This window comes from Eriocheir sinensis, chromosome 19 (genome assembly GCF_024679095.1).
Source record: "Eriocheir sinensis breed Jianghai 21 chromosome 19, ASM2467909v1, whole genome shotgun sequence".
In the NCBI taxonomy this organism is placed as follows: Eukaryota; Metazoa; Arthropoda; class Malacostraca; order Decapoda; family Varunidae; genus Eriocheir; species Eriocheir sinensis.
Genome location: NC_066527.1, coordinates 11270575 through 11286244, shown reverse-complemented (window position 1 = coordinate 11286244; position 15670 = coordinate 11270575). Strand labels below are relative to the sequence as shown.

At 46.9% G+C, this 15670-nt stretch overlaps 1 protein-coding gene and 1 long non-coding RNA gene across 79 annotated transcripts in view; one reads left to right on the top strand and one right to left on the bottom strand.

The window, feature by feature from the left end:
• Nucleotides 1-15373, top strand: part of LOC127000684 (glucose transporter type 1-like) — a 227840-nt gene extending 212467 nt beyond the window's left edge. For 21 of the 29 annotated variants that reach the window (XM_050864688.1, XM_050864661.1, XM_050864659.1 and 18 more), the window contains 2 exons: nucleotides 4450-4547; nucleotides 10902-15373. In XM_050864688.1, the coding sequence (XP_050720645.1) occupies nucleotides 4450-4547; nucleotides 10902-11119 (316 nt within the window). In that variant the 3' untranslated portion in view covers nucleotides 11120-15373. Of the gene's footprint in view, nucleotides 1-254; nucleotides 5319-10901 lie in introns of those variants that run through there. The other 8 variants (XM_050864662.1, XM_050864674.1, XM_050864670.1 and 5 more) reach the window with 4 other exon arrangements.
• On the bottom strand, nucleotides 4246-7100 carry LOC127000689 (uncharacterized). Of its 50 annotated transcripts, none has more exons than XR_007754421.1 (6): nucleotides 6175-7100; nucleotides 6029-6112; nucleotides 5890-5971; nucleotides 5581-5623; nucleotides 5394-5498; nucleotides 4246-5353 (listed from the first exon to the last, which is right to left on the bottom strand). It is a non-coding gene; the product is annotated as an uncharacterized LOC127000689 (long non-coding RNA). The 50 variants fall into 50 exon arrangements; XR_007754434.1 differs by having other exon boundaries at nucleotides 5560-5623; nucleotides 5951-5992; nucleotides 6175-7099; XR_007754428.1 differs by having other exon boundaries at nucleotides 5951-5992; nucleotides 6175-7099.
• Nucleotides 15374-15670: the final 297 nt, after the last annotated feature.

The window sequence follows — 15670 nt, the reverse complement described above, 5'->3', positions numbered from 1 at the left end:
TACCTTCACTTTGTTGATTTTCTCCTACTCCTGATTTTGTTTGATTTGATCTGAAGTTCAGTTTCATGTTTTGTTTTTTTCTTGCCTCATTGACTTGATGTGGTACACTTTATGATGTTGTTTCCTCATGTTGTTTACTTTACTCTCTTTTATGTTTACTTCCAGTTCAGTCTCATAACCACTTTAAAGTTCTTGAGTTAATTCTTATTCTTTGAATTTTATGTTTATTTTTTCTTACTCTTCTTTCCTTGCAGCTCAAAGAAAGGGGAGGCAGGGCCATATGGGGCAACAGAGGAGAGGGAGGAGGCCCACCTCTAGACGCTTACTCGTGAAAACCTTAAGTTGCTTCCCATTCCAGAAGCAAAAGAAAAGACCATTGGACATCCTCTTGTTGCCATTGTTCAGTCGTCTTTTTTGTGTGGTGAGGGAGGCAGGCTAAGGGCAGAACGGAATAATAAAGAACAAGCCTCCAACACACCGCTCCTTTAAAAAGAATACTAAGGAGGTTTAAAAAAAAAGTGGCCAGTTTTGGTAAGAGAAAAATGGTGGGAAGTGAGTGTGTCATGAAGAGAAAAAGTGCTGCCCAGTTCAGAGTCAAAAAGACCTAAAAATTCTCTGTTGTCATAGTTTAATCATGCCAAGAATGGTGGGAAAAATATAGGCTATGCTCAAGTAATCTGCCTGAGAAGAAAGTGTGTGTGTTTGTCAGGAACAAACTAAATTAGTGCAATATAAACTGAAAAAAAAAAATGTACAACAAAAGTGTACTTAGTGGATAGTCTTTATGATGGTCACTCCAACAGAGAAGATAGTAATATCTACAAGAAATTAAACTAATTTGTTAGTTATGAAATTTTGGTATGTGTGTGTATAACAAATACTGATGTGCACTTTGTTGCTAATCTTTATGATGGAATGCCACATATAATTTGACAGAAAAAAACTAATAACTACAGGACTGAGCCAGTTGGTTAGACATGGAAGGATACACATGGAGATTGTGAGCTTCCCCATCAGTTTTATTCTTCCTGTTTCAAAAAAAGTGGAAAATGCCACCAATTAAAAAAAAATGCAATTATCTCTTATATCTACTATAAATATTTCCATGAGTAAGAATCCCCCTTTTGAGAGCCATTGATAAAATATGGATCTCACTTGCGAGTGCAGTAAGACATCAGTTGAACATGAATCAAATTAAATTTTCAATTTACCGTGAGATTATAATTAGAGACTGTGAGCCTAGCGTCTGTCTGTCAGGGCTGACCAAGGGTGATGCATCTTAGTTGTCATCTGGCCCACTGAGGCAGCATCGTTTGCAGCTGAACAGACCTATATGTGCAAGTGACAGTCATTGTCCTGAAGTCCTTGCAGGCCTGAACAGTGTCTGGAACTCTTGTTTAGTGCAAGTCACAATTGCTGTGGGCCACATTGGCAATTTTATGCAAATCTTTCCAATTAAGTTCAGTTGAAATTTCATATGCACTTGAAATGAATACATATCTTAAGAGGCTTTTTTTTTATATAGAAATCTCAGTAAGTACACATATTAATCATATAAAAAAATAGGGTGGAGGAAGGAATGTAAAGATTGACTTTCTCTTCAATCTGAGTCAAGAAACTGTTGTTTCCTCTGTTATGGCAAAGAGTGAGCCTCCTCCTCTGGTCCTTCTCAAATTTAAGTACTGTACATACTTGTGTGAAAAGTGATGCATAGGAAAGGTAACACACCAAGGTGGTGGCTGAGTGGTCAGCGTGCTGGCCTGCCACGATAATCAGGCTGGTAGTTTTTCAGTCATTGCCAAGTGGCCTAAGAGTACCCACATATATACTGTCTTGAAGACCATCTATCAACCCAGACTCTAGATTCTCTCGAAAAGAGGATTAAAGATGAGCACGAGCCTAGCAAGATGACACCTCTATAAACACTTGCCTGCACCACAATGGGCTGGGGCCAGACATCAGGCCCCACCAAGAAAGCCATCTGGCACCATAGGCCAGAACGTAAAAAAAAAAAAAAAGAATAAAAAAAAGCCTATGATATGTTTGATTTTACTTGAACAGGAGTACAACATGTGGCAAGTCTATTGATCCTCAGTGTCAGCGTTTCATAAGGGAGTGAAGCAGAAGTTATTCAAGGAAATATTTGGCACAAACATGAAATGTAGCTATTATGTTCTTGAAAACACACACACAAGGTATTTCATAAAAGTCAAGGACAAGCAGTCAATGATTTTTTTTTTTTTTTTTTTTTTTTTTTCAATACTATTTCATCATTGAGGTGCAAGGCATGCCTTCCTGCAGCCTGTTCCAGCAACTCTGTCCAAATGGTCCTCACCACGAGACAACAGCTTCATCACAGCAGCCTTGGTGCTTGCCAACACACTCTTCCTTTAGACTATGTTATAAGACATATTGTTACCCACATGGATGAAGAATGCAATGAAAACACTCTTTTTCATCAACACAATCATTATGATTGATAAATTATGACAAAAATAAATGCCAGAATCTCATTTTATTCTGTTACAATAATGTCTGAGGCAAAGGAACATATTAAGCTGCTGCCACAGGACAGTCATTTTCTTGACAGGTGCTGGAATGGGCTACAGTGTCTCATCTTGCTGTTTGCCTTTAAATGATAGATCTGGAGATGCACGAAACTTTCCCTAAAGGGGTGAAGATGTGGTAACACAAGAAAATACATATATAAGACACTCAAGATTGAGATTCTTCCTTCCAAAATGTGCAATCCATTCATTTCCAATATGTATAAGTTTTCTTTTTCACTTGCCTACAGTTCTATCAGTTATTCATTGGATGTCTTAAGAGAAAGTGGACAAAAGAGGTGGATCACAGCTCTGCAAAAAAATAGCTCCAAATTTCTAGTGTTTCTATCCGTATTCTGGAGGCAGATATGTGCCTCACAAGTCTGAAGGCTTGTACTTACTTTGTCTCCATTTAACCATATATGTATTTTACTTTATTGATATATTTTCTACCTATATGGCAAATAAAGCAGGCTAAGATCAGAGCTAAGTAAAGGACTGCAACATGGTGCTCATACATAAAGAATACAGAAGATGATTGTAAAAGATATTCAGTATTGGTTCGAGAGATGTGAATGCATATTCTTTTCTTGAAAAGTTTTAAGTTGTAGGAAGGAAAATCTCAAGCTGTGCTGTGAACTGTAGGAACCAATTATGCAGATTTATTATTATTTTTTTTTTATGTATTACCTCTTAGTGGTATTGCAGTTCTCTGTCTTTTCTGTAGCCATGTGTTTATAAGTATCTTTCCTGACATTTCTGTTTACTACACATACTTAATATTTTGTTTTAGGTGTGGGTAGGCTATCACCATATGTACTTGTGTATTATTTTATCTATATTTTTTGCCGTCAGGTTTAGGCATCAGCTTTAACATGAATGTCCTTCCTGGGGTTAAATTTTACTTTTCACTTAAGCATATTATACTCACATAATTTTTGTACATGAGACTGACTGTTACACAAGGTTATATGGTAGAGTGTTAGACTGTGCTGCCCTACTCTCTAGTGCAGGCTGAGGGTGGGCACTGAGGCAAGGGAGGAGAAAAGGAACTGGAGGAGGCAGAGTAGTTAGCCGGGAAGACTCTTCAGTGTAGGTAGGCTTGTGATGTGATGCCTTGATTTCATGTGTAGGCTTTGTGAGTGAGTAGTGAGGCAAACATCACAGGAGTGGGGAGGGTTAGAAAACCGAAGAGACTAGGCTGAGGGGGGAAAGACCATAAACCTGAGCACAGTCTTGAGGCCAGTAGTGTGAAAGGCAAAGTAGGACTGATAGTGCACAAAGACTGGAGAAGAGACCGTGCATGACATTGCACAAGAAACTGTCAAGTAAGGTAAAGTGTGACAGGTGATGCAGTCTACTAACAAACTCCAGCAAACAGTATGAAGGAAAAGGAAATTGAATGAGAAACAGATTGTGACTTCTTGGCAGAGTTTAAAAATTTGGGTAGCAATAACAAACCACTTTATTTTTCATTTTTAGTTGTAACATATTGTAGGAATATGCAATACATGCTATTCATAATAATTAAACATTGTCACTGTGTATGTGTGTGTGTGTGTGTGTGTGTGTGTGTGTGTGTGAGTAGATACAAAACATATGGGAAATGTGTAATTCAGAGAGAGAGAGAGAGAGAGAAAATTGGGATTTTGTAAAACTAAACGTAGGATGTGTAAATGGCAACTTTACAGAAGGTCAAGTATTTGTGTGTGTATGTGTGTGTGTGTGTGTGTGTGTGTGTGTGTGTAGTGTAGACCAACAGAAGCATCATCACCCTCACCAACATCACTCCCACCTCCATCATCACCACCATCAACATCACCACCATCACCATAACTACCACCACCACCACCACCACCATTGTCATCAGCAGCAACACATGACCCTTTGTATTGCGTTTCAGGAGTACTTTGAATTGTGTTAATACTCTCGGATCCAAGCCGCTGGAGGCTGAACACGCTGCTCTCATCCGCGAGCTGGAGGGGCGCGCGCATCAACAGTGTAAGAGCCCCACCTTTGACCCGTAATGTTGCCCCGCCCTGGTGCCCCGCCTCCTCCTGCCCCATGCTCTGTACCTGCTCACTTGGGGCATGTTCATCAACCCGTATGCACCACTCCGATCAGTACTTACACCAGAAACATAAACAACTTCAGAATATTGAGCCGATGTATAAAAAATGAACTATAAAATGATGGTTAGCAATCTTAATCTTGAAAATAGTTTGTTTTTATACATCAGCTTCATCTTCAAGTGTTGAGTTGTTGTTGTTTTTGTTGTTTTTCCATGATGTGAGTGCTGTTTGGAATGTTGCGTACGATTTGGTGGACGTGAATCGAGTATCCCGGCCCCGCCACAGGGACTCACCTGTGTGTTAGCTCCTTGGGGCAGCAGGGGACAGGGCGCAAGGAATGGTTTGTCTTATCTAGGACTCGCTTTTGTGTTGCCCCGCCCTGCCAAGCCTTGCCCCACCTTGGTACACCTGCTCCTGCCCCACCCCACTCCTCGCTGCAGCATCCAGTCACACCCACCTCCTGTCTCCCTTCCCTGCCCTTTGCCTCCCTCTCCCAACTCCTGTCTCTCCCTTTTCTACCTCCTGTATCTTTTTACTGTCTTCTTTTCCTGCCCTCTACATTTCTTTTCAACTTTCTACCTCTCATTACTGCCTTCTGTTTCCCTTTTCTACTTTCTGCCTCTTTCCTACCTTCTACCTCCCTTTCCTACCTTCTCTCTCCTTTCCCTACCTTCTCTCTCCCTTTTCTACCTTTCTCTCTCCCTTTCCTACCTTTCATATCTCTCCTTTTCCTACCTTTCTCTCTTCCTTTCCTACCTTTCTCTCCCTTTCCTACCTTTCTCTCTCCCTTTCCTACCTTTCTCTCTCCCTTTCCTACCTTTCTCTCTCCCTTTCCTACCTTTCTCTCTCCCTTTCCTACCTTTCTCTCTCCCTTTCCTACCTTTCTCTCCCTTTCCTACCTTTCTCTCTCCTTTTCCTACCTTTCTCTCTCCCTTTCCTACCTTTCTCTCTCCCTTTCCTACCTTTCATATCTCTCCTTTTCCTACCTTTCTCTCCTTTTCCTACCTTTCTCCCTTTCCTAACTTTATCTTTCCCTTTCCTACCTTCAATATCTCTACTTTTCCTACCCTTCTCTCTCCCTTTCCTACCTTTCTCTCCCTTTCCTACCTTTCTCTCTCCCTTTCCTACCTTTCTCTCCCTTTCCTACCTTTCTCTCTCCCTTTCCTACCTTTCTCTCCCTTTCCTACCTTTCTCTCTCCCTTCCCTACCTTTCTCTCTCCCTTCCCTACCTTTCTCTCTCCCTTCCCTACCTTTCTCTCTCCCTTCCCTACCTTTCTCTCCCTTTCCTACCTTTCTCTCTCCCTTTCCTACCTTTCTCTCTCCTTTTCCTACCTTTCTCTCTCCCTTTCCTACCTTTCTCTCTCCCTTTCCTACCTTTCTCTCCCTTTCCTACCTTTCTCCCTTTCCTACCTTTCTCTCTCCTTTTCCTACCTTTCTCTCTCCCTTTCCTACCTTTCTCTCTCCCTTTCCTACCTTTCTCTCTCCCTTTCCTACCTTTCTCTCTCCTTTTCCTACCTTTCTCTCTCCCTTCCCTACCTTTTCTCTCTCCTTCCTACCTTTCTCTCTCCCTTTCCTACCTTTCATATCTCTCCTTTTCCTACCTTTCTCTCCTTTTCCTACCTTTCTCTCTCCCTTTCCTACCTTTCTCTCCCTTTCCTACCTTTCTCTCTCCCTTTCCTACCTTTCTCTCTCCCTTCCCTACCTTTCTCTCCCTTCCCTACCTTTCTCTCTCCCTTTCCTACCTTTCTCTCTCCCTTTCCTACCTTTCATATCTCTCCTTTTCCTACCTTTGTTTCTCTCCCTTTCCTACCCTCTCTCTCTTTTTCCTACCTTCAATCTCCCTTTCCTACCTTCTCTCTCTCCTTTTCCTACCTTTCTCCCTTTCCGACCTTTCATATCTCTCCTTTTCCTACCTTTGTTTCTCTCCCTTTCCTACCCTCTCTCTCTTTTTCCTACCTTCAATCTCCCTTTCCTACCTTCTCTCTCTCCTTTTCCTACCTTTCTCTCTCCCTTTCTCTCTCCTTTTCCCACCTTTGTTTCTCTCCTTTTCCTGTCCTCTCTTCCTTTCCTATCATCTGTCTCCTGCTTACCTCTTTTCCCTTCTCATACCCAGCTACATTTACTGCTGCTTCCCTCTCCTTTACATTCCTGCTGTCCCGTTCTCTACCTTTTTAGTCTGTCTCCCTCTGCAATACCTTCATCATGTCTCTTTCTTCATGTCTCTCTTCATGTTTGCTTTACGTTCGATCCTGTCACCCCTTTCTTTCTGATAGTTTCCGTACCTCTTAATTTCTTCAGTCATGGCTCGGGGTGAGGCGGGGCGCTGTTCGGCTTTAGTCGTGTCATGTTGCACACACACACACACACACACACACACACACACACACACACACACACACTAGTTGCTCGCTGTTGACAGTAGTGTGGCTCTCTCTCTCTCTCTCTCTCTCTCTCTCTCTCTCTCTCTCTCTCTCTCTCTCTCTCTCTCTCTCTCTCTCTCTCTCTCTCTCTCTCTCTCTCTCTCTCTCTCTCTCTCTCTCTCTCTCTCTCTCTCTCTCTCTCTCTCTCTCTCTCTCTCTCTCTCTCTCTCTCTCTCTCTCTCTCTCTCTCTCTCTCTCTCTCTCTCTCTCTCTCTCTCTCTCTCTCTCTCTCTCTCTCTCTCTCTCTCTCTCTCTCTCTCTCTCTCTCTCTCTCTCTCTCTCTCTCTCTCTCTCTCTCTCTCTCTCTCTCTCTCTCTCTCTCTCTCTCTCTCTCTCTCTCTCTCTCTCTCTCTCTCTCTCTCTCTCTCTCTCTCTCTCTCTCTCTCTCTCTCTCTCTCTCTCTCTCTCTCTCTCTCTCTCTCTCTCTCTCTCTCTCTCTCTCTCTCTCTCTCTCTCTCTCTCTCTCTCTCTCTCTCTCTCTCTCTCTCTCTCTCTCTCTCTCTCTCTCTCTCTCTCTCTCTCTCTCTCTCTCTCTCTCTCTCTCTCTCTCTCTCTCTCTCTCTCTCTCTCTCTCTCTCTCTCTCTCTCTCTCTCTCTCTCTCTCTCTCTCTCTCTCTCTCTCTCTCTCTCTCTCTCTCTCTCTCTCTCTCTCTCTCTCTCTCTCTCTCTCTCTCTCTCTCTCTCTCTCTCTCTCTCTCTCTTGCTGGCTTTGTCCTGCTGTTGCTGCTGTTGCTGCTTGCCTTTCTTAGAGGAGGAGGAGGAGGAAAAGATCGACGGAGGTGGTGTAGGATGAAAAGAAAAGGATAGGGAGGAGGTAGTTGTCAAGGGTGGTGTGGGAAGAATGTGATCTGGGCAAGAATGGGGAAGGAATAAATGAAAGAGGGAAGGAGAAAGAGGAAAACTTATTGAGGTAGATGTAAGCCAGGGAAGAAGATGGAGAGAATAAGGAGGAGGGGTAGGAGAAAAAGTTATTGAGGATTAGGTAGCAGGAGAAAGGGAGGGAAGGAAAACCATGCCATTGCTCAACCTTAGATAATATACCCACTGTCCCTCCCTGTAACCGTTCCTCCCCAACCCCTTGCACTACTAAATCATACCCATATTCCCTCTGTCCCTCCAACCATACCCCCCCATCCCTGTGCACTCTCAGGCCTGTATTCTCACATGCTTCCAGCTCTTGCAACCAATATTTTCAAAGGCTGCACAGGAGATTAGTTGTGTTCTCACGAGTGCCCTTCAAGTTCATAGTACAGAAGTCTTGTCAAGCTACTACTAGGCCCATAAAACTACCTCTGGAAATGCCCACAACATCTACGAAAGCCTTACCTAATGTGGGTGTGTAAGCCCCGAAATGTTTGAGAATATGGGACTTAGATCATACTCTTGACCCTCCCTCCACCCTTTCCTCCCCAAACCTGCACTCCACACCCCCAGCCAGACATCACGAGCAAGGTTATGTCCGTCAGTATGTACGCACCATTATTCCATCTAGTGCTCAATTTATGAAAGGGGGCGCAGTGGTTAGAGTGTCAAGCCTTGGAAGGGATGAGCCACGGTGAGGTGGTTTGAACCCCAGTACTGTCGTGTGATGTCAGGAAGGGCATCCGGTCTTAAACCTCAAGCCACAACCCCAAAAGTGCAACCTAATATGAACATGGGTGAAAAAGCTATTAAGAGAAATAAGAAGGCTCATATCACATAAAAAAAAACCTGAAAACTCCAGGAAATAGAAACAGAAAACATACATTGGCAAAGTGAAGTCTGAAAATCAAACTTGTTATATATTTGATGGTCCAAATTCTAATAGTATATCCAATGTCCAAATTTCAATACAATAAATCAGATGGTCTAATTTCCAATTGTAAAAAAACTCCAATGGACCAAGTTCCAATAGTAAATCTGATGTCGAAATTCTAATAGTAAAACTGATGGTCCAAATTCCAACTCAGAATTTCCAATGCTCCAATAAATATCAAAACAAGAAATCATCCCAAAACAAAAAAGTCAGGAATTTGTAATTGAGAGTGCAAGAATTAACAAAACAAGAATTAAAGAAATTTAGTTGTGATATGGATGGTGTGTACAACTTGACAAACATAATGTACCAGTACTTCAACGGCTCTGTGTGGCCCCCTGCAGCGTTGTTGGGAGAGGCTGTGAGAAGGCTGAGAAGTGGGTGACACAGCTGGGCATGTTAGGTCAGGTAATTTGGGAAAGTATGGTCTTAAACTCCACGCACAGTCTCCAAACTCAACTAGATGTGGTTAAAAGTTAGAGGTAATGAGAGTTTGGAGTGTATCTTATTACTATCACTATCCTTATTATTGTTGTTGGTATTTTTATTATTATTATTATTATTATTATTATTATTATTATTATTATTATTATTATTATTATTATTATTATTATGCATTGTCATTATTATTGATATGTAACATATTTAGCTCTTCACACACAGAAGCAAACTTAAACTAGTTATACTCAGAAAGGTTACTTTGGCAGATAGCAGTTAGAAGTTGAAATGTTTCATTATCATTAATATTATATTATTATTATTATTATTATTATTATTATTATTATTATTGTTACTATTATTATTTTGATTATTAGGTATTGTATTAGTTATTTTTAGTCTTCATTGATATTGTTTTCTTTGTCTCCAGAGAATGGATAAGCTTACCTTTCTTGATAATTTTAATAACAAGAATGCCTTAGTTATTCTGTGCGAGTGAAGTTTGTTTTATGATATTCTTTTTGTTTTGTTTTGGTTACTCTCCACACACGCCTTTCCATCTATGCAAAGTTATATCATTCAATGTATCGCGGTAAGGGTCAGCCAGCACACAGGGGGCCGGGCGTGCCTTCCAGGGTTAAGTGGTGACAGCTTCTCCGGCCTTGTTTCTGTTCATCTTCCCGTGCCGCTGAGATTTTTTTTATGCTATTATTTTTAAGCATGTTCTGTGTTCCACCTTCACGCCTTTGTGTCGTATTGTTAAGTCCATGACCATCAATTATTATTATAGTTTGTATTGTTGTGTTGAGTTCAATGATATATTTAGTTAATACTGTTTCATATTTTTGTATGACATTTTTTATTAGATTTAATTGTTGGTTTTAATGAATGGGTCTGTTCTCGCTGGCAGGTCCCATTGCCTTTATTTTTTTAATGGTTACCAATAAATGAACTTTGTTTTGACTGCATGCCACGCTATTTTATTTCCATAATTTCCTGGAAGTTTTTTTTCTTCTTCACGAAAGTCAATGGCGAGAGCGTTGATAACGTAGCGTATGCAACAACGCGTTGAGGCTATCCCGCTGCACAGTGCGTGACTGCCTGAGGGACGAGGGGTGTTGAGGCACAGCGTTAGTAGCTTGTATTAACAGGAGGGGAGGGCTGCTGGGTAAACAGCAGGAGGCACCAGGTAGGCAGCAGACAGACAGACAACCAACAGGCGTCAGGGCGTCTTAGAAGAAACGTCCTGCCCCGCCCTTCCCTTCTCCCGCACTGCATGACCACACCGCCCTGCATGGCCCCGCCCCGTGTATGTGTTGTGGCTGTTTTGAGTGTCGCAGCAGCAGCGGGGAGCCGCGTCAGCGAGGGGACAGCGGCAGCAAGGCAGCAGCGGCAGGCGGCGGCGCTGCGTGTGGCGGGAAGTATATATGGTGGCGGCACGCCCCTAGTGTAGTTATCACATTATAGGTACAGTTATTTTTGTAGTAATTATTGTTGGCCTGTCATGATGCGTTGATATAGTAGCGAGTACAGGTAACGTAGGCCAGTAGTGTAATAATTACATGCTTGATGTGTAGCTATTTGTAGTTAATGATAAGGATCGAATGTAATTGCGCTGTGTCTCCCGCAGCGCCATCAGCACGCTCTGACAGAAGCGAGGGACCCGGCGGCCTCGGGCGGCGGGGCAGTGAGGGCAGCAACTCGTGCGGTGGGAGCAGCCGAGCGGAGAGTGGCGTGAGCAGCTCGCGGGCGTCCAGCCAGGCGTCCAGCCCGCCGGACAGCAGCGCCTCCAGCCGCCAGTCAGTGATCGCCCACCCCATGCCGCACCCCTCCGAGCCGCCCGTATGACTAGAGGCCACCACGCGGATGTGAGGACACGCCCAGGGCTCATGGCCGCCACAGGGCCGGCGGTCTGAGCCCTCTCCGGCACATGTGGTGCCGGAGGACCATCCTCCCGCGTGGCATTCCCTCAAGCCCCGGGGGGGCCGTGAGCCCTCCTGGTCCCCAGAGCCCCCGCCCTCCCCGGTGCGCGGCCCACATGGCGTGGTGCCCGTCAGGCTGCGGGCCAGCCAGGAGACCCTGGAGACCACCAAGGAGTGGCCTCCACCGCCCCAGACCGTGGAGCTGGGCCAGCTGGAGGCGCCTCCGCCCCCTCGCGCCTTCATGCCCGGCACCTGGTCGCCCCGACCCGAGCATCTACCTCTGACGGCGGCGACGGTGGCGGCCGTGCGTGGCGACCCCCGCAGCCCCGGCGCCGTGGCGGCAGCGTCGGTGGTGGGCGGCGGCCAGGTGATCTACGACCACCATCCGGTGCGTCACGCCGCCGACTGTCCTGCCCACCGCCTGGAGGCCAAGCAGGACAGCGTCCGCTCCAGCAGTCGGCCCGCCAGCCGGCCCAGCAGCCGACCGGCCAGTCGCCAAGGCAGCAGAACCACTAGCCGACCCACCAGCAGGTCTGCTAGCAGGTCTGGTAGCAGATCGGCCAGCAGGTCTGGACACAGATCGGGTTACAGCTCGCCAGGAAGCGACCTGCGCTAGGTGGCGGCGCGGCGCGGGCGGCGAGCAGCCTTCCCAAACGAGTCACTGCCCTAGCCCGTGGTGCAGCGGCGGTTGTGCCACCACCAGCCTGTGGGCGGCCAAGGCCCACCACTCACTCCGTTACGCTTGACTGCTTCTTGTTTGTTGCCTCTAGTCCTAGCTGGGACGGCGCCTCCCACCACCGCAGCGAACTGTACAGACAATCGTGGAACGGCGGGCGGGGAGGCACGCCGCACACCGTACCACTCCGCCCCGCCCCGCCCCGCCAGGTCCTAAGGCTGGGCAGGACGGGGCGGGGCGGAGCGGCGCGGGGCGCGGCGCCCCACCCCGGCCCCAGCCTCGAGCCCGGGTCCAGGACGGGAGGTCGGCCGGCATCATGGTTTACTATAAACTATGCAATACACACACACGCCTGAGGTGCGCCCGCCCGGCACCACCACCACCACCACCACCACACCCACGCCCACGCTCACGCCCACGCCCAAGCCAACCGTTGGCAGCGCGGCGGCGCCCACCGCCCGGCGCCCGGATGTGATAGTCTAGTGCTGAGAGACTGACCTTAACAAGTCTGCTAACAAAGACAAGACACCAATACTCCAAAAAGTGCCACATATAGTGTTAGTGGACGAGTCGCTCAAGTAATGTTTAGGGAGCCTGTGACCTTGACCTTGCTGCCGGCGGACTGGCGGCCGGCGGCAGCGGCGGCGGCGGCGGCGGCGGCGGCGGCGGGCGGAGCGGCGGCCGACGGGCGGCGGGCGGCGGGCGACGGCGGCGGCGGCGGCGGCGGTGATGCGTCAGTCAGCTGCTGGTGTGAGTGATCGTGTCTCAGACACAACATAAACAAGTTAATTTTATTGAAATATGCATAATTTACATGATGCTTTACAAAAGAGAAAATTGCTTGCTAAGAAATCTATAGGTTTTAGAATTTCTGATCAAACAGTAATGTAAATACTTATTAGTTAAAATGTCTTGTTGGACTTGTTGTTTAGTCAAACTTACGAGGTCTGCAGAGGAACATGTGAGGGAAGCGGCGGCGGCGGCGGCGGCAGCAGCCCTAAACCCCTACCCCGGGGCCTGCCCCACACCGCCCCGCCCCGCCCCGCCCTGCCCCCTGCCCCAAAGGTGGGGGTGATGCGGCTCTGTCACCCCCACCATCACACCACCACTACTACACCACCCTACCACACGACCTACACCAATACTCCCCTCACCCCAAAAGTGTTCCCTTCATCACCATCACTCACACACACACACACACACACACAGACACATACATACACGAGGGCAGGGAAGGGGGGGGGGGGGGGGGGGCGGGGCGGGACGGGGCGAGGCTGGGTCGTTTCCCGTCAGCCCAGCGTCACTCATTCCTACATTTGTAACTATTGACATAGGTTTCCGCATGCACGCGCCGCATTAGTGCCGGGGGAGGGACCAGGGGGCAACCACGGCCACCTGGCGTGTGAGAGAATAAACACTGACACCTCAACTCACCTCATACTCAGCTCAGCTCGCCACACTTCACTTGTACCCGACGACTACACTTCAGCGACTACTAGTAAATCTCTCTCTCTCTCTCTCTCTCTCTCTCTCTCTCTCTCTCTCTCTCTCTCTCTCTCTCTCTCTCTCTCTCTCTCTCTCTCTCTCTCTCTCTCTCTGTGTGTGTGTGTGTGTGTGTGTGTGTGTGTTTCTTCGTCTAATTCATCATTTCCTCTTCATTTCTCTCCTCTTCTTACTACTCTCTCTCTCTCTCTCTCTCTCTCTCTCTCTCTCTCTCTCTCTCTCTCTCTCTCTCTCTCTCTCTCTCTCTCACCGCGAGCGTTGGGCGTTGGATCTCCGTAGTTTCTTTAACCACGACGATAGATCATTTTTTCCTCTTTGTTTCTTCTCTAAATAGTTTAACGGAGTATAAATACCCAAGTGATGATGACGATGATGATTACTGTGTGGGTGTGTGGGCGTGTGGTAACTGAGGGCGGTCGTGTAGGCGTGGAGGCAAGGCAAGCACATAGCGTGTGTACCCGCATACCTGCCCGCCCACGCTGTCGCCTCGTTAAATATCGACTATCATTGTTGTTTACTATAAATAAGTAGAGAGAAAAGATAAACGTGGAGAGAAAATGCAAATCGTGTCTGTGTGTGTGTGTGTGTGTGTGTGTGTGTGTTTCGCCGTTCGCTGCGACATTCAACAATAGCGTAAGTGCTAACGAAAGACGCCAAGGTTGGTTGTGTAAATAACGAAATCGAAGGAGAAAGTAGAGGACGCCCGGATAGACACTTGTTTTTATTGCGTGAAGAGTTTATTAAATAAAATACTAAAACAAAATTTATAAACCTTAAAAATTCGATATTTAAAGGGGGGTTCAATAAATAAGGCATGAACACATAAATAAAAGGAAATTCATTATTAGTAATCATAAAAAAAAATATTTTCGCGGAATTATCAAGTACAATGACTAATCATAATACTAAATAGAACCTGGATTGTCTGTTGGTGATGTTGGCTAATCACTTAGTTGATCTCTCTCTCTCTCTCTCTCTCTCTCTCTCTCTCTCTCTCTCTCTCTCTCTCTCTCTCTCTCTCTCTATCTCTCTCTCTCTCTCTCTCTCTCTCTCTCTCTCTCTCTCTCTCTCTCTCTCTCTCTCTCTCTCTCTCTCTCTCTCTCTCTCTCTCTCTCTCTCTCTCTCTCTTCCTCCATGTCCCTCCCCTGAATTTGTTCTTAGACGCTCTAGTGTATGAAGAATAGTTAATGCATTTTTATAGCGCTCACAACATGCCCAGAGTTTCTGATAAGAGTCCGCCTCCCACGCCTCCCTGTGTGTGTGTGTGTGTGTATGTGTGTGTGTTTGTGTGTTTGTGTGTGTGTGTGTGTTGGGAGGTGCCTGGGAGAGTCAGGAATCAGGTGGACGAGGCTCTTACCTCACCAGCGGCTCCCCCCGAGTGTGTGTGTGTGTGTGTGTATGTGTGAGTGTGTATGTGTGTGTGTGTGTGTCGGGGTGTGGGTGCGGGGATGTGTTCGGGGAGGGGGGGGGGAGCAGCAGCTGGGGGAGCACCGCCTCTCGAGGGATCAGACGTCACGCAGACCAAGGCTCCAAGCAGCATCTCTGATTCAAGTATTATTAATGTTTCTAATAAGTGGTTATATTGTCTTTCTACAAGACATTCGAATGTTGAGAGTGTGGATGATGACGATACTGTTTGGTTCCCCGCGCCGCCCCGCCCCGCCCCGCCCCGCCAACACCACCACCACAGCCGGTGATGGGGGGGGGCACTGCCGGGCGGGGGAGTGTCAGGCTGACGCGAGTCAAGCCCTGCTGGTGGTCCCGCCCGGAGCCCCGCCCCGCCCTGCATGGCACAGCGGGGCGCGGCGGGGCGGGGCGGCGCGGCGCGGCCCTGCCCTTGCTCACTAGCGCAGAGGTGGCGCCGAGGGGAGGCGGCCGACGCGGCGCACCACCCCTTGCCGCCACACGGATAGTACCATAACTGCGCCCTGTTTAACGGCTACACTTCCCACAGTTTGTAACCTGTTACTGAATAAACAATGTATGTTCTTCTTTCATAGAGCATGTCTTTCATTGCCCCTACTTCACACACTGACCTGCTATGAATGTTTCTTTCTTCAGAGAACACTTTTATTGCCCCCGTACCACACGCTGGCCTGCCATGTATGTTCTTTCGTAAAACGCACCTCTTTTTGCCCCCACCCCACGCTCTGGTTGGCCAGGGAGAAAACAGTTAGGGATAAAAAGCTGAACCACGAGGAGTACGCATATAAATGGATACATGTCGGGGAGGTGATCAGCAACACTCCTAGGATGACACTCCTCTGCGCAGAGTTACGGTAGCACGTCACGTGCCGC